The 18,945-nt window shown below is 35.8% G+C and overlaps 3 protein-coding genes across 11 annotated transcripts; 1 reads left to right on the plus strand and 2 right to left on the minus strand.

Moving 5' to 3' along the window:
- Positions 1-497: 497 nt before the first annotated feature.
- Hr96 (Nuclear hormone receptor HR96) lies at positions 498-5,505 on the minus strand. Of its 3 annotated transcripts, none has more exons than XM_083033401.1 (6): positions 4,756-5,471; positions 3,636-4,114; positions 2,763-3,557; positions 2,485-2,701; positions 1,977-2,396; positions 498-1,685 (listed from the first exon to the last, which is right to left on the minus strand). In XM_083033401.1, exons 1-6 carry the CDS (start codon positions 4,891-4,893, stop codon positions 1,488-1,490), a joined length of 2,247 nt encoding a protein of 748 aa, XP_082889527.1. In that variant the 5' UTR covers positions 4,894-5,471; the 3' UTR covers positions 498-1,487. The 3 variants fall into 3 exon arrangements, with proteins under 3 accessions (XP_082889527.1, XP_082889536.1, XP_082889521.1); XM_083033410.1 differs by lacking the exon at positions 4,756-5,471 and adding an exon at positions 4,345-4,731; XM_083033395.1 differs by having other exon boundaries at positions 2,763-4,114; positions 4,756-5,505.
- A 1,096-nt stretch (positions 5,506-6,601) lies between these two features.
- LOC145933585 (uncharacterized) lies at positions 6,602-17,742 on the minus strand. 7 transcript variants are annotated; one of them, XM_083033437.1, is made up of 13 exons: positions 17,605-17,742; positions 17,324-17,512; positions 15,971-16,082; positions 15,412-15,762; positions 13,909-13,971; positions 13,140-13,198; positions 11,805-12,424; positions 11,282-11,631; positions 11,059-11,194; positions 8,701-8,859; positions 8,248-8,421; positions 7,797-7,935; positions 6,602-7,521 (listed from the first exon to the last, which is right to left on the minus strand). In XM_083033437.1, exons 4-13 carry the CDS (start codon positions 15,493-15,495, stop codon positions 7,374-7,376), a joined length of 1,932 nt encoding a protein of 643 aa, XP_082889563.1. In that variant the 5' UTR covers positions 15,496-15,762; positions 15,971-16,082; positions 17,324-17,512; positions 17,605-17,742; the 3' UTR covers positions 6,602-7,373. The 7 variants fall into 7 exon arrangements, with proteins under 7 accessions (XP_082889563.1, XP_082889590.1, XP_082889572.1 ...); XM_083033464.1 differs by lacking the exon at positions 8,701-8,859; XM_083033446.1 differs by lacking the exons at positions 17,324-17,512; positions 17,605-17,742 and adding an exon at positions 16,686-16,826.
- Positions 16,889-18,432, plus strand: Grx3 (Glutaredoxin 3). The gene is made up of 2 exons (XM_083033543.1): positions 16,889-17,068; positions 17,425-18,432. The coding sequence occupies exons 1-2, from the start codon at positions 16,992-16,994 to the stop codon at positions 18,059-18,061; spliced, it is 714 nt and encodes a 237-aa protein (XP_082889669.1). The 5' UTR covers positions 16,889-16,991; the 3' UTR covers positions 18,062-18,432.
- The last annotated feature ends 513 nt before the right edge of the window (positions 18,433-18,945 follow it).

Genomic DNA, 18,945 nt, shown 5'->3' on the forward strand with positions numbered 1-18,945 from the left:
ATTTAATGCGTATATAATTTTTATGAAAATTGCATAATGAAATCGTGAATATTTCTATGAAACTAAAAGTAAAACAATGAAAAAATGATTTTTTTTACACATAACTATAATCGAGTTATAATCGAGACGTGAATTTTGTTTCCTTTCAAAATATGCATAAAACTTCACAGTATTGAAAGAATGGGATTGAAAGCAATCTGCAATGTGGCATGCAGTTGCATTTTATGGATCTTCTCTCTAATCATTAAAATTATATTGTATTTGCTTATATCTCTCTTCAGTCTAATAATCTTGGGGGGTTGTGCCTTTGCAATAGTAATTCTCATTTTGTACGCTCTTGGCCTCCTACCTACAGACGAACGCAGATGACGGACCCAAAGATGTATCTGGTAAGTGATGTAATTATCATTATAAATTAAACAGATATATAGTATGAGATAAACTTCATTTGGGCATCCTAAGGAATTTATCGTTAATGTAAAATTACATATGGCACATATCTTTGAAAAATATATTTATATCAGGTATTATATCACAATATTTATCTCATATACATTGCAACAGTAACATGCGTACATACAACATGCGCACAAATATAATATTCTTCTTATTCTCACTTAATTATGGCTAAAATTTATAATCACCTTAATTCATATAGTCAGGTTTGCATTAAATCGTTTTTTCAATACATCCTTCAAAGCACAAACTTTTAACAACACTTATGTGATCTTATATATACATATATAGATTTGTGAGATGCACAGGCCTTGTCATATAAATAACATAATTATTTAAAATGTAAAATTTGACATTGTTAAAAAAAATATATATTTTTTAAAATATACATTAACTATCCCCCGAGAAAAAATAGTCACCTAGGAATTATTATGCTGTCGTTGTACGCGTACATTCATTCTCAGTACGCGAAGAGAATGATATAAATTGAAAGGATATTCTGCGAAATATGTTTAATGATATAACATTATATGCCTATTACGAAGCGAAATATTGCTATATTAATTATGATATTCTTATCCCATTCTTAGCGTTTTAATCAACATTATTTGTTCAAATTGACTGCAATGAGAGCTACTACTAAATTGTCACAAATGTTGATATCACTTCCATTTATAGTCATGCAGAATGCCTACATTGTATATTGGCTTGATTTCTTTCCGTTGTAATTTTTTTCATACTTTTATATTGTATCGAACTATTTTTATATTCTACACATGTGTAGAGAGTCTTCGTTTTATCACTCAAAGATATTTAAAGTTGTATTGCTATACAGCTACATTATATTTATAAACAGGCATGCAGAGAAATTGAATTTTATGTTCCATAATCAAATTTTCTGAAACAATGATATAGCTATCAATTTTTTTTAGAACACCTCTACGAATATATTCTGGCGAAAATGTTGCTGTTCCTAAGTTTATTTTTTCATTAGAGACAAAACAAATACTCGTGATTCTATAAGTTAATTATCAGTGCTTTAAGTCGAATATTTCTATAAGGAGTGGCTCTACGCTGGATGGATTGACATTCAAATAAACTCCCACAACCTCGTCATTCAATTTATGGAGTTCCGAAATCTTCTGTATTAATTTGAGAAACGTGGACTTGGCCTCGCAGCCAGGATAAACGCTTTCCAAATACCGTCTGAGCAGATAATAATATGAATTCTAAAAGAAAGAAAGAAATACATTGCAATGAAAAATATGATCTAAACGTGAAATCTTTTAAATTTATTTTATATCTCAAGAAATATAAAAGAAGAATCTACTAATATTTTACTGATTTGAACTGATTATTGACTTTTAACTCTGTTATATACATTTATTGTAATGTACATAAATTTCTCAAAAAAATTATAAGTCATTCAAAGATTTTTTTAATGGTTATTTGACACTGTTATAAAAAAAAACACTAAATTACAATCATTTTAATCCATTTTACTTAAAGATTTTACTGACCTGCTCCAATTTGATAACATCACCATGCACGACCCTCGGTCTATCGGGAGTAAACAAAGCGATCGCGCTTAAAATCAGAATGATGTTTTCATCCCGCCATCGTGGATCGAATGTTCTGACGAATCTCGCATGCTCCGCATACAAATTTCCCTTTGCTTCCTTCAGAACGTCAACCTTGATATTGGACATACTTTCTTGGCTATGAGGTATCTTCCACATATCTTTATCTGGATCGTAATTAATGGCCGATCTTAGAATCATCATTTCCGTACAACCACCTTTCAGTAGAGCCAACTGATCCTCCTGACACATATTTTTGAAGGCATTTATTTTCTTGGACATCTTTATCAAGCGTCTAATCGCTATCGCCGTTAAATTTATAACATCCAACAGCATTGGATCAGATTGCCCAAAATTGTTCTGCAAATAGATATCTTCTATTATATAATTTACTCATCTTTAACAAATGCAATTTTATATATAAGATTTAAAATTTCAGCAAAATTACCTTAAATTTACATTCCTCGCCAACCAAATTTGTTATGTCATCGTCTAGTGGAGCTAATAAAGCTTTATTGGCAACTATCAGCTCGTTTAATTTCGCTCTTTCGGCGTCATTCAATTCCCTACTGCTTTGATTACCACCAAAACTAGAAAATGCTGAATATTCCAATTTGATAGCTTCACATAAGATAGACTCTATAGAATTGGCAGCGATGGGTATCCTGAAACAAATATTTCAATTTCAATAGCGATTTTCACAGCATTATGTAAATATATTTATACCTTTGAACATCTTGGAGAACATCTCTGGTAACATCGGCTGTATTCTTATTCCAATCTGTGCTCACGCTAGGTTCTGAATTTTGATTTTTGCACTCTTCCGTATTACGATTCGTGATCAGATCTGTCAGGATTGGATTTTCGATGTGACCTTTTTTGGACTTAGGCGTATATCTAGCGATATTATTCGAGCTACTATTCTTCCGCGGAGCTTCTTTCTGATGAGACTGACTTCTTGTTTTGTTGCCACGCCCGTCGCTCGTATCAGTCGCGCCATTCTCCTCTAAGAACTGCGTGATATGCGGATCCGCCGCCAAGCACGTGGCCATATCGGGATCCGTCATAATCTTCATTACTACCCTTTGATCCTGAAGTATCTTGGCGACTAAATTTGGATTGTTGACGAACTTTGCGAACAGATTGGGATCTTGCTTGAACTTGGCGGCTAGACTGCTTCCGCTCGAACACGTCTCCTTCGGCTTCTGACATATCGTCGTTTCTTCCTTTGTCACGAGTGGTGCCTGTGAACTCGGATCGGATCGACTCGTCCCGCTGTTCGATACGCAATCGACGTAGACGAAGGAATTGTGCTCGTTATTACTTTGCTCAAATTTCGAATAATTGGGCGCGTTTTCGTCGAACGAAGGACTGTACCTCCGCGGTTCGTTATTAACCGAGTTTACAAACTCGGAACTTAATTCTAAATTCTGTTCGTATTCTCCTGAATTTGATGGCGCATTCTTATCCTTTCCTGTGTCCGGAGGTGCCACATTGAAGTCGGTGAGGGATCTCGTACGGCTATAAACAGACGATTTCAATACAATCTTTATTGATTCCATCTCGTTATTCTCTACAAATAAAATTAATTGATTGTACCTTGCAACATTAGACCTCGAACTGGATTCCTTCAGCATGTCCAACGTCTTCGTTTCAGCGATATTCATGCTCTCCGATGGACTCGAAGGACTAGGTACGCTAGCTGCTGTCACCGGGCTCATACTTTCGACGACATTCTGCCTGTTACCGTCCAGATCTGTGTATTTCTTGCCGGGCTCCCAAAAATACGTCTCTGATATCGTTGACGCGACAGAATTGACTGACATCGACGTGTCTTCAAACGTACAGTCATCCACGCAATCCTTCTTGATCTTCGATGCTTTAGCATTGTCGGATTGAGATCGTTTCTTCGCACGATTCTTCTCGATCTTCTTACGCTTTAGGACTTTGTCCTCTTCAGACATAATGTAATCCTTGCGCATACCAATACTAAAGCATTTGTCCAGACGGCATTTTTGACAAAAGCGTCTGGTTACAGATGTGATGTTACAGTTTTGCGTGAAGGGGCATCTAAAGTCCTGCAAAGAGAAAATATATCTTTTACTTTATGTCGGTCGAACATTAAACTTATGCAGTTTTATATATTTACAATAATACTGTGATAAACTCCAAAAATTTTGCATAAATAAGAGAATTTAATATTGATATTTATGTTTATACATTTCGATTTCACAAATAAATTACAATAATCTTTTCTATTAAATAAACAAAACATGCTTTTAAAAAATTGAACAGATTGGTTTTTTACCTAGCATTCTTAACAGTTCCACTCAATCAATAAACTTCAAAATATATAGATATCACTTTCAAACTTGATAACAAGTAAAAGCAATCAATAGTTAATTAAAGAACTTGACAATAATAGTCTCATTCTCCTAAGAACTTTTATAAGAATTAGATCCAAATTCAAAGTTTCTCTCGATGTTGGAACTCATGATGAAAGATTGAGATTGACTTCTTCTCAAGGAAAGTTCATCGGAAGCATAACAAATACAAGCAACAGTTGAAAACAGTTCAGTGCAAAACAATCTGATTCGTTTCTTTAGATTTGAACTGCAGTTTCCCTTAATTAATCAATCAATCTTCCCCAAGTTTCCTCAAGATGCGCATCAATCAGCTGGGAGTTAAAATCGAGGCAGAAGTGACAGATAGAGTTCACCTTATCCTTCAGCGCGTTCCTCCTGAAGAAGGCCTTGCAGCTCTCGCAGGAGACGGCGTTGAAGTTGTATCCTAGCGCGCGGTCGCCGCAGACACCGCAGATCTTGGTGGCCTCCCTCGCCGGCTGTTCATCATCCATTGCTCCTGGGGCGGCGTTCTGGCGAGCGGCGATTAGCACGTCTTATCTAACGCAGGCGGAGTAACATCATCGTTCTCCTTCGTCTCTCTCTTTCTCCCGAATTGCGCTTTCGCTCTCCCTAGGTGACTCACGTCAACATTGTTTATCTGCATTCATGAACAGGCATTCGCCTGGGGACCGAGTGCTTGCGACTATTTATCGTCCGCCACATCGTAATCTTCTCTCACCGCAAACGGCGACCTCCTCTCCGCGGTCCAACGCCCCTTCGAAGTCCCGCGCATATACAAAAGCTCCTTAAGTGACCACCGGATCGCGTTCAATTGACGGCTCGGTCAATTGATGACAGTTAACAGCGAGGTGCGGTGCATATGTGCAAATTCGTCGTAAAACTCGTTCATGCTGCCGCTGCCGTCTCTCTCGTCCCCTCCTCCTCCTGGTCCCCTCCATGTCGCCTTCCGAGAAGACTACTACGACGCTGAATTGTAACTAGGGACTCGCGATCTCTCACCCACGTGACTGTGGAGAGATTCCCGCGCGTGATTTCGTGTCTTCAAAAACGCGTTTCAGAGGAGATTAATTCTCCGATGAATTTTTCGAATTGATTTCTCTCTTATCTGATAACTATGTCGAAAGTTTTCGAGCTGTGACATTTTTCAGATACTCATCTAGTTTTCGGATAATTAATTTTAGGAATTTTGCTTAATTTTTATTCAAAGCTTTTGTTATATATGATAATCGGAAATTTGCAACAAACAATGCAATATTTTCGCCAAGATCGAAATGTAAATTAGTTAAAGGCTCTGTCAATTTTTTAATTAAAATCGTGATTCTTTATGTAATGAATAAACGAATATAACATCAGCTGATCAGCTTCTAGAAGCGCCTGATTGTTTATCAAACAAAAATTATTATCGATTCGAATGTCACTCGAAATTGATTATTGATGTTTTCCGATAATTACCTTTTACAATAAAAATTTTTTACTAACGCAAATATTATTCAGTTCATTATTGTAAATATTTTGTTTTCGAGCTTATTGAAGTTTCATGTAACTTTATTAAAGATATTGAGCTATATTTGCTGAAAGCATAATTAAAATGCAAAACAAGAAAAAAAATATTTATATATTGACAAACTCGTAATATCAATGCGTGAAAAATACTCCATTTTACTTTTATCAATTAATAATTTGGTTCAAAGTTCATGGATATCTACACGCAATCGATATCGGTGCGAGAACAAAATATGTACATTACACGACTTAGAATTGATCAATCGTAATTAAGACTTCTTCTCACATTGCGCAGAGATCGAATTCGCATACTATATATATAGCCAACCATATTGGCCAGCCGGCCAAATTGATAAATGATTTTCAAAGTCATGACCGCGACGTCTCCAGCAGAGCGATATATAATATGTTGTCATGACTTTGGAAATCATTTATCAATTTGGCCGGCTGGTCAGTCGACATTATCGCTCATATTATCTCGTCAGCGCGTAAGATAATCGTGGTATCGAGATGCGTGTACGTGTGATGATTCATGTTTACAAAAGTGGATCGCGCGTAAACTCGATTAATGCATCGAGAGGAGGAATGAGGAGAGAGCGACTGAGGAATATAAACAGTCGCATAAGCAAAAAGCGATAAGACTCGTAATATTGCGTGTTCCATTCATGGGCGTGTACATATAAGAGAATACGAATCTTGTTTCCTAAAAAAAGATTTAATTAAGTCTTGTGATATATCCACACACATATGTCATCACAGTAATCCTTTGATGGGCCAAGAGGCTCATAGAGATAACTCACACCAATGATGGATCATCACACAGTCACTTTTATATCATAGATATAGATTAAAGAACGATACATCTTAACTATTTTTGTGCACAAAATTATATAAATACTGATAAAACAGAAGAGTAACGATACACAATGGTATCTTCGCTCTAAAAAATATTCTCCATTCTATAATATAAGATTATTCTCTAGAAATATAAATCAGCCATAAATATATATTTTATGTTAGTAAAAGATTGAAATATATATATATTTAAAAAATATATATATAGTATATTCCGCAAAAGAGAGATCCGTTGCTCAATAATCGAGCTTATTATATCACTTTATCGAAGGCACATGTAATTATCAAAATAAATCGTTAACGAACAGAGATTAATCCAGAAAATTTATCTTAGCACGATAAAAAGAGAGTAATATCTCGCACAATTTATATTATTTTAAATATCTGAAGATATCCAAGAGGCACCGTTTAAAATTTTGTTCGTCAGTCCATTTATCTTATATCCCTCATCATATATATTAATCTATCTATCTACGCATTTGGATACTGTTGCAACGTCTAGTAAAAATATTTGCTCGGCAGTGTTGATATATATCGCATAAAATTCTTATACTTATATATCGCGATTGACAAATATTTCTCCTTCCCGTAGTAGGATTGATCATAGCGGAAATTACTTTGGTGGAGTGTCGGTCAATCTCGTACTTCCAGTCTGCACACCGCCGCTGTGAAGCATCAGTTCCTCCTTCATATAAAACGCCACGATCTCTTCTACCGTCGAAAATGACAGCTCGTTCACTTTCGCGGAGCCCAGTGCGTATCTAAACAATTTAGCAAATATTATTTTATACTGAATTTTATTAATAATGATGAGTTAACGAAATACATCTTTGCATACGAATTATTCTTTCATATTTCCTTTTTGTTAACAAAATAAAAAAAAAATAAGCGGGAGTATTAATTTTCCTAAAAAAATGTTGATTCCATAAAAATTTATATCTAATTATTAAAGAGGGAAAAAGAATTAAATTAATATACTTTATTTTATATATATTTTAACAAAGCGATTAAGTTCGATAATAGTCAAAGTGTGTACCTGTTGTCGTTTCTCTTCCTAACTGGAACATTGTAAACTCTGTCCTTATACCAAAGGACCAAGGCTAAAGGATTGCCGATGTTCGTCGTCGATGGTCTCAATAAAAAATATCCATCTTGCGGGTTACTGTAAGTACCTTCTGAAAACACACAAGATTACATATTAGACAGTTGCTTAATATCAAATATTATTATATTTGTACTTTATATTATCTTTCCATAAGTAAAGAAGCATAAGATATATCTTGATAAGAGATATCTATTCTTATGAAACATCATACCTAAACTCATATTTAAACTAAATATGCAATTCTAGATTTAAAATATTCTGTAATCATAAGATTTCTCTTAATTTTTTAATCATTTTCTATCAAAATTTCGAATCAATTTTCTTAAGTAACATTTTATTTTTAAATATAGCTTTTATTTGGAAAAAATTGTCTAATATGTACGTTCTTTGATGAGTGTAGCCGCCTGTTCCCTCGTTACATTATGGTACCAGGGTTTGTCGACAAAAGATTGTGTGTCGGGCGGCGGCGGTAGCGGTCGTGTGGCTCTTTCAGTTGACAGCGACGTGTTACTGCCAGTATGAGGTAATGTGGCTGATTTTTTATCTGGTGACCGTTCTGTAAATATGTAAGAAAACCAAGATCAATACAAGTGAATGTTATAACATTTATTATAATAAAAAATAGCTCTAGACATTTATATGTAATTAAAATACAATGTGGATAATATTACAAATTAATTGTATAAAAGAAATATAATTCAATATTATAATGTTATAAAAGAATGTTAATATATAAATGAGAACAAGAAGCACCCAGCAAAATATATAATTCTAAATGATTGTACAGAGATAATTTATTTTCATTGAAACATATAGATCGATCGCGTTCACTAACTTGCTAAATTAAGTCGAGCTTGCGTAAGGGCCGCTTGTGTCAAACATTCTGAGAGACTCGCTTGTCGGCGTACTGATGTATTGAGCGACATATTTCGCTTCGTATCGCTCATTAAACTTGCCATTATCGAATTCGTCGCGTATTCCTCGGCGGATACTTCTATCGAGAATACAAACGCATCGTTGATTTCTCTTTATCCTTCATACTATAATTAATATTTCCAACTATGTCGTCTGATAACAATATTATATTACAGCTACTGAGACTCGAACGTAATTTTTATTATATAATTTTTATTATACCTATTTATTTTTTATATATAATATATAATATAATAAAAGAGAATTTTTATTATATAATAATTAACGTTTATCCTCTCTGCGTGATTCACTGAAACAACTGCGAGTCTTCGGAGCCGCACTAATATGAGAAACGCGACGTGATCGTTGCAAGAATTTCGACGAAACTGAGATTTAACTCTCTGGGGCGAGTCTTTTAAATCATCCCGAAAAAAGAAGAGCGTTGGTCAATCCGTTGGTCTCTCGGTGTGAGACATAGATGAATCCAAATAGCGCATACCTTCCGTAAATCCGATCAGAAGGGTCAATGATCTCTTACAAGCAATAAAGAAAATTTGATAAAAATATTTTTCTTTCACAAAAGGAAAGCGAAGTTTTTAGCCTAGTGTTTTTTTATAAAATGATGAATTATTATTTATTTACGCGAATTCTTTATAAGAAGCAAAAGCAATAATTGTCAATGATGATTTATATGACTAATTGTCGAAATAAACAAAAAAGATCGAATTATTTTTATTCTAACGTCGTGGAAATTTCAAGTTTTCAGAGATTGGATATAATATATATCTAAATTAATATAAACTTGACATCTCCTCATATATTCTTGTGAAAAAAACATTAATTTTAATAACGTTAATTTATCATTAATACAATTTTAGTATAAATATTTTAGATATTTAAATAACAGCGAATGAAATATATTGCAATATATATTATAAAATATTGAAAATTGATATATGCAGAAAGCAAATTCATTTCCCAAATCTATTCCCGTCTCTCATCAGAGTTCGACGACCTTCGACGAGCAAAGAAAGAACAGATGGTCTATTAGCGCACACTCACTCTTTGAGCGCACATATGATCGCATAAATGCATACCGTATCAAAGTAAATGTAATATATCGCCAAAGTGCGATATTTAATCGTTTTATATCTACCTGGCGGCTCAGGTGGATGGGAATAACAACACGTGGACAGACCTCTCTTCATTCGCACCATCATATCGGCGATCTCATCGATCAAACGTGTGCCCAGGCCACCTAAGAGCTGTTTGCTCAGCCGTAGATAAAAACAGGAACACATTCCATCACCTGGTACTTCGTTCTCTATCGTCCTTTTAACAATAATCGTTATCGTGCCTTATTTCCACACACGTGCGCTTTATCTTCAGACACGTCACTCGTTCGAATCGCTTAGAAGTAGTGTATCCGATGTAAAAGTTTATATTCCACTTTATCGTTCGTCCACGCTGTTTGTCCTTTCTTCCCTTAAAATTCCGTAGAGCCATAGATATATTATTCCAATTTACCGATAAAATCGACTCTGTTTCTTCTCAGTCGAGTCGAAAACCTTAGGCGATTTATTTCGTCGATATCCCTAGAACCTTTTATTCATATCGAAGGTCAAAGATCTCGCCCCAACTTTTGTGTATGAAAAATACTGCGAGCATCGTAAAAAATTATGACAATGTCGGAACATTATTTCGATTCGATCGCGAACAGTGATATCGAACAATTTATAAGAATCGGACATCAATGACGGTGGCTGATACGCAACTACACGCAATATCGCAATGGCAAGGCGCATCAGGTTGCATGAGAACTAACGAAACAAGCAGCATTTGTCAAACACATGGTTCGTGAGAAGTTCCTACGAGTGATTCTGCACTTGTCACAAGCCCACAGTAGCTTGCACTTTTTTTCATTCATTGAACCGCATGTTTCGCAACGTCTTGCTGTCTGGTTTCGCTTAAATATCCCATCTGCTCCGTTTGATGTAGCAACTGGACGAATCACGCGCGAGCAAATAGTTTGTATCTAATCATTTCTCGTTCCTCCTTTCATTGGGCAGAGAATATAATTTTCCAATCAATTTTAGACTTGAATCGATAATTACAAGAATTTAATTTACTACATAACAAAATAACTATATCCAATAATCAAGATTGTATCTTTATACTTAATATTACACTATATTTTTTATAGCTTTTATATCAGTTGTGTGTAGCAGGTACGAGCCGATATCGATAGTTATCGATAATAGAAAAAGATTACACATACCTTTGTGTTTCTCTGATCTGGTTCTACTAGGAAGAGTCGAGGGTGGAGTCGGCGACGGTTTGGCGGGTAAAGGAGGCGGTTCTTGTTGAACATCGTTCGTCCTTTGAATGGGGCTCAAGTAACCATTATCCTCCGGCTAACGCAACGATATCATAAATAATTCTCAGAGTCTCTCTCATAATTAATTACGATTCCAAAATTGCATTCATCGATAAAAACTCACTGTTTCCGTAATAGATTCGTAAATCTCATAATCCTCTTCCTCTTCCTCGTGGCTCGCGGCGCTGGACGGCTTATAAACACTCTCGACTGATCCCTGGCGACCGCTGTGCAACGACTGCTTGCTATCGACCCGCGAGATCTCGCTCTTCTGCTGGACTTGCTCGATGATGTTCTCGTCGAACGTTTCATACTCGTCCTCGCTCTCCTCCGTTCGCGCCGGCAAATTCGCCACGAGATCGAAATTTCTTATGGTGGCCGGCGGTTTCGGTAACTCCTTGTCGGACCCTTTCTTGATCTCCACGTAATCCTTGTTTTTCTTGGGTTCCGGCGGCGGTGGCACGGTCATCCTCCCTAGAAACATGATTCATAATATACATTCATTGTCAGGTATCGCCATTTGTTTAATCCTTTCGTCGCAAAGGAATTCGAGCAATGCAATATTTATTAACATTGTGTTATTATCGATCAGAGAATCGCACGTCGAAAGGATTAGTAAAAGCGATACGTTAATCTAATGAACTAACTTTGCGCTTTGCTTTGATCATTAGGAATGTGTTGATGCGTCTTCGGCGCATTGTGTAAGAAGGATTTCTGCGCGGGTCTTTTGTCAGAAGCCGTTATCGAGATTTTCCGCAACGGCAGGGCCTCCGGTTTCGGACCAATCGCTGGTTTCTTCGCCGGCTGATCGTTTCTCCGCTTCAACTCCTCCTTCAATTTCTCGGCCAGAGATTTCTCTATCTGGGTGTGCAACCTCGAGATATTTCTTGTCGGCGGTAACTTCGTCTCCTGAAAGTTCGTGTACATATTTTCCCCTTCGTCTTGACAGGAAGACTCGCAATTGGCGTAAGTCTCCTCCTCCTTCGGTTTCGCTATTTTCTTCGACGATCGCGTCGGTATCCTACTAATCGGAATCCTATTGTTCTGCAAAAACGAAGTTTGTTTGTTCTTGATCAGACTCGGTTTTACCATCTCGTGCGTATCGTCCAAGGAATTGTTTTCTTCAGTCGCCTCATCGTCGAAATCGGTGCCCCAAGAACCGCTGTCGCTCAAGTGATCATCGTTCTGTAATTGCGCCTCTGTAATTTTATTCGGTAGATATTTCTCTGGAAATTTATTTAATTCTTGCACGAAAGTCCATAATTGTCTGCAACACACAAATTTATTTTCGATTAATAATTAACAAAAAATCTTAAAATTTTAATGTTAATGTTATATTATAATAAGATGTTAACTGTTCTTATTATATAATGGAAGAATAAACTATAATAAGCAGTATTTTGCGCATTTGAAATATACGATCCTACGCAACATTATTAGGCCGTAGAATGAAATGATCGAACGCGACCTACGCGGTAGAATTATGCACGCGACATGCAGTCATCAAGTAATTAAGTAGAGAAACGATGAATATTCTCGCGAACAGAGAACCCTTACAATAGTATAGCTTTGTAAAACGCAAAAGTTCGTCCGTATTATTAGCAACATAACACACATTCTTCACCGTCTCATCGTGTGTCAGCATTTTTTAGCAGAAATTTATTTCGCGAAATATACTGACGGATTAAAAAATGTAAAGAGATTTAAAAAAGACAAAGCAATATACATATAATTACAGTTATGAAATTGTTAATTATTACAATTACGTGATGCTTTTCATTTACTCGATTCTACGTAAGCAACATACATACGAACACAAGGAGCTATTGGCGTACTGAATAATCAGATACCGTTAAGAACATGCTATGAAGAGCATGGGACACGATTCCGCAAAGAGGAATAGAGAGAAACAGAAGGGATACAGTAGATAAATATAGTATAATGCGGACAGAAATAAAGCTGGATTTGCCTCGTTCTCTCACCCTATCAGCGGACGCGTGAGGTCACTCTTCCAGAGAGCCAGCTTCCCATCCGTCAAGTGCTGGAATAATTACAATTAATTAAAGCACGTTAGGAGCGCACGCGCCGCTGTCGGTCGTCTCGAAATATTGCTGCTGCAGCCGGAAAAAAAAGCAACCGACAGCGCGTTATCAATGGAAGTGGGCAGATAACTATTGCTAGTATGTCAACGTATATCTCTCTTATTACAATCGAATCAGCGATTTCGAAACATTAAGTCAACGAGGATATATATTTTTAGTAACTCGATAAAAATTTATTTCTTCCGTTATATTATATATAATTTATTTCTTTCTCAATCGCGTTAAAAGAATACTTAAATAAATTATGTAAAAAAACGAAAACGTGTGTAAATTATTATGATAAGTACATGTAATTCTACAATTTAGAAATCTCCTATTATAAATCAAGATCAAAATATCTTTGTTTAAAGAACTGAATAATAAATTAAATAATTAATTCTCAATAATAAAAAAAAACGCATATATTATTTATAGCGGAGTTAAGTTATTTTAACTACTGTGTTAAAATATAACCGATTACATCGTGAATGACGTGAAGCGCGAGATTCTCCTATCACAAGATGCAGCTCCATTTTTAAGACACCCTATACGTTCATAGCTACTCAGAGGTCATCGACAGGAACATCAGTGAAGCATCGCGAGGCGCCAAATGAGACGTAACCGGGAAATCGCTCGCTCCAACGTCTTCATATAATAATAATTCACTCACTAGCAACTCATCGCCGTCGATTTGCCGTTTCACCACCGCGTTGCAACATTCCTCCAGTCCGTTCTGCAAAACGAGGAAATATTTTCAGTCGACAGGATGTATGGTGTATGGTTGATAGCGAGTAAACATATACATAGAGGCTGGTATCTCTCACGTGTCAAATGAGAACGTGACAACCGATAAAAAAAGGAAACAACTAAGTTATTAGTGATAATGTGTCAGCAGAAATTGGACATGAAAATGTATATAATTTATTCATTGAGTTTATAAATATTTCCTTCTTGATCTAACAAAGGGAGATAAATTAAGAGACTTAATTAGATAAAATAAAAGAAACAGTAGTCTTTCAGTTGTATAAAATGTTTGTTTTAGAGAGACTTCTCAGTGTTAATGTAACATCTTTCTCGTGACTCTCTCGGAAACTAATGGAGAAAATAAAATGACAGTTAAGAAATGATGGGGTCGATAAGTGGCATTTAATTGCGATGTTGAGGAATTCGAGAAAGTTACGTAGAATCCAGAGCGTACATGAAGAAATGCAAAAAAAAACGTCCCTTTCGCCGGCCGCGTTCTCGGAAAATAAGTGTTCCTAACTCTCGATAATACAGAATAAATTGCTTTCGTTATATGTAAAAAAAGAGAAAGATCTTTATACGTTCATGTATCAGAAATTTTTTATATAATTTTTATTATATTTTAAAATTTTTATTATATTTTAAAATTTTTATATTAAATATTATAACCGTCTTGTGATCATATATTATTTTATAGCGAGAGAGAAATTACAGAATGCCTTTATCTGCATTTTAAAATATACCTCGTTAAAATTTAAAACTCATTAAATACGAGAGAACATTAAATTTTTCATTCAAAAATTAATTATAAACCGCAGCTTTCTCCTGCATACATTTTCGTACATAAAATAAATGGAGTACATATGTTTCTGCTTTGGAAACAGATAAGAAAAGAAAAGTTATTGACATATGTAAAGGAAAATGTAGAAGCGAGTGAGAAGAGAAACGGACAGAAAAGCTGAAAATTCAATCGCTGAAGAGGCTCCTTTTCCACTGAATTCCACGGAAATCCTGGATTCGTCCGCGCTCTTTTGGCCAATGACATTCTCTTGACTATAAAGAACGCCGCACTATAAATACACGCACCTCGCGTAATTTACCGCTAACGCACGCACGTGCGTCTCGCGTCTTTCGTGCCGTATCTAGGTGTTCCCCAGGCATTCCTCGCGATTCACCGCGGCGCGCCTTTGACAGTCGGTGGTCGCCACGAAGCTGTTTCTCTGTTTTCACGTTCCACATTCTCTGCATCTCTCTTCTACATTTTCCCACATTTTTTTCGTATATTTCTCTTCATATTCCTCGTCTCGCGCGTGGATACCACTATGTTTGTATCTTTTTAAAGTACAATAACAAGGTGCGAAAGGTGTCGCGACGTGATCGTCATTCATATGATTCACGACGACGTCAGTCGTCGAAGAATTTGGCTCACCTTGCGCAGCAGGCACAGCACTTCTTCCGTGTCCCAGACGGAGATGTCGTCGAGGGCCTCGCTCCGCGACGGCTTCTTGGACATTACAGCCGCGAGGAAGAAAAAAAGGGGGAAAAAAAACCATCACACGTGCGCGCTCGCTGCCTGGCGGCATCTGTATCGGCTGTTTTTGCGGCCGTGCAGCCGTCTATCAGGGCCCCCCCATCGTTCCTCCTACCATCCTCCTGGCTCGTAGCCACCACCCTCGCAAGAGTTGATGGTCGTTCGCGCGATTGGTCACTTTCTCGTGGCGTACCTGCGCGTCAGGTCTCCAGGTTTCCAGATCAAATGAGAAGCCCGCGTTTCACATTCCTGAAGAAACGATGATCCAACGTCAATATTGCAAATTTTACGCAAAATATAAAGAAACATACGTTTTATTTTTATCTTCGACGTATATACAGGATATTCAACGAATTGCGATCTTAATTCCGATGATAGATTGACCAATTTGGAGTCGACTTTTCTTTTGATAAGGATATTGCAAATTTTACGCAAAATATAAATGTCTGATGTTTACCTCTTCAACGTATATACAGGATATCCCACGAATTACGATCTCAATATTCAGGCAGATTCCATCAATTATTTGGAGTCGACTTTTCTTTTAATAAGAATATCGAGATATAATACTGAAATTAATATAAAATAGATGTTAGTATATTTAGTAGTTTTATAATTTGGAGCAAATTGTCGAGAAAATAAATTTTGTTTTACAGTATTTATTTTTCTTCAGCTACTAAAAATAAATAAAAAATAAAAAAAGCAAGTTATATATATATATATAATACACACATACACACACACACTCTACTACTACTATCTTTAGCAAGCATCTGTGATTTTTTTTGTCATAAAATATCTGTGAAGACGATCTTCGTGCAGCATTTTGTTTTTTATATATTAAAAGTTCAGATTAATTATGATTATAAAATAAAATTACGAGTAATAGATCAAATACATTTTGATATCGCATACTCCAAACTCCAAAAAAATCAATATGAAAATAAAAATTTATACATACATCATATATATATATTTCTAGCAATTAGAGCTCTTCTAACAATTAAAAATCTTTGAAAAAATTGAATAAAATGTAATTATTTTAACGGCAACGTGCGAAAGGAGGTTATAAACTTCTACTCTAAAATTTTTAGTCGAGTAATCTTAACCTATAACTTATAAGATCCATATTTTAAGTGAGATTCCATATCTAGCATAAGTGAATTTCTTACAAATAATGAATACGTAATTTCCCTCAAATATCTCGAGAACCTGCAGCAAACATTTTCTCTCTAATCTCCATCAATCTCCATTGCGAATTCCTTCACACCTCAGGATTCATATTCTTCCAGAATTTCCCTCCGCGAGATTCCGATGTCTGCGACTGCGCCGAGCCGCCGAGGAGGAGAGAGGAGAGATGGAAAAATTCTGCAGCCATGAGTCCAACGCCGGAGGTCGCGTAGACGCCAGAATTCGCTGCCTGTGCGACGATAGTGTTGCCTGCGGATATCGTTTTCCGATCTAATATCGCAAGAGAAATGATTGAAGAGGAAAAAGGTGACGCGATGGCTGTCACCGAGTTGACCACGCAGCAAGAATTCGACGACTTTGTCAAGTGAGTAATCGGGAATACTGGGGAAAAGTTTATAACCTCCTTTCACACGTTGCCGCTAAAATAATTACATATGCAATTTTTTTCAAAGATTTTTAATCGTTAAAAGAGCTCTAGAAATTGATATATTTTTACGACTTTGTAAAAAAAAATTTATCTTCAGCACAATTTTTTAAAAATAATATATGTCAATATATTGTAATAATTTTTTGTTTTACTTCATGTATTTATCTTTGTCGAGGTTCAAAATTAACATACTTTCCTGTTTACTGTTGCGTGATAATAAATTTATCGGAGTGTGACAGATGCCCTCTGATCTTTCATGAATTTTTACAATATTTGCATTTTTGTGCTTCAAGGTCCAAGGAACTTACTGTCGTTCACTTTTTCGCACCCTGGACGCAGCAATGTTCTCACGTGAACGACGTGCTCGACGAGATGACTAAGCTGGAGCAGTACAAGGATGTTAAATTTGCTAAAATCGAAGCAGAAAATGTGCCCGAGGTGTCTCTAAAGTCTGGAGTAGCTGTCGTACCTACCATCCTTTTACTGAAGAACAGCAACATCGTAGATAGAGTAGACGGTGCAAACGCTCCTGCGTTGACTGAGAAAATCAAACATCATTTGAATAACAAAGACGCTCTATTACTGGATGTGGCCAAAACAAAGGAATCCCTCGAAGAAAGACTGAAGAAACTGATAAATCAAGCGCCTTGTATGCTCTTCATGAAAGGAAATCCCGCGAATCCACGATGTGGTTTCTCCAGAACTATTGTTTCCCTCCTAGACAATTACAATACAGATTATAAGACATTTGATATATTACAAGACAACGATGTTAGGGAAGGACTTAAAAAATTTAGTAACTGGCCAACGTATCCGCAATTGTATCTAAATGGAGAACTAATTGGTGGATTGGACATAGTGAAAGAGACGGATGAGTTGGGCGAACTAGAAAGTATACTTCCGAAAAAAGATAGTGCGGAGAAAAAGTGAATTGTTAAATATAATTATTAAAAAAAACATCTAAGTTATCTCTCTAATTTAGATATCTGTGTTAATCATGGAAAATAAATCTTACATAGAGGCAAAAACTATTTTCTGTAGAGATATATTATTTGTGAAATGTGTGATTAAATATATTGCATATTTTATAATTATTTCGAAATAATGGATTTTTTATTCACAAATCACAAGTTAAACTTTGCTGAAATATCATTAAAAACTTTGTTGCAAAGTATAGTAGTTATAATTAAAACCCGTTATTATCGATATAACAATAGTAAAAAGTGAATGTGCTCAACAGAGAAATAGAACATTATTTGTTTATATAAATTTTGCATAGGATTACAATGTACCATCGGAATTACAAATAAACAGTCTTTGATTATATAATAGAAATTACTCGCTCTATTTCTCTTTTGATATTAAATTGTTTATTTAAATATTTCTTTTATTATCTTAATTTATTGTATACATAACCTTGCATTTAACCCGTTATATATCAGACGTATGTTGACCATGGACGTATGAATATATCTGGACGGAGCGTAAAGTTAGTTTTAGGGCGAGGGGACCGATACTGGCGCGGCGGGGGATCGGCCATCTTGTCTGGCGACATTTTGGCGCTCTGTTTGAAATGTGACATATCATGATATTTTATTTCTACTTCTATTGCATGAGAACAGACTTTTATAGAATAGAACATTAATTCAACAAGTGTGCGCAATTGAAAATAATTTTCTATGTTTATATTAAAAGTTTATATCTTTTAATATAAATGATGCAAAATATGATATATTTTTATTGTTTGTATGGAGAACCATAATCCTCATATTCAATGGCCGGTTCTTATATTTAAGAATGTCTTACGTACAATG

Source organism: Prenolepis imparis, unplaced genomic scaffold (genome assembly GCF_030444845.1).
Source record: "Prenolepis imparis isolate NDT839.2.m4 unplaced genomic scaffold, iyPreImpa1.0 SCAF_1, whole genome shotgun sequence".
Classification (NCBI taxonomy): Eukaryota; Metazoa; Arthropoda; class Insecta; order Hymenoptera; family Formicidae; genus Prenolepis; species Prenolepis imparis.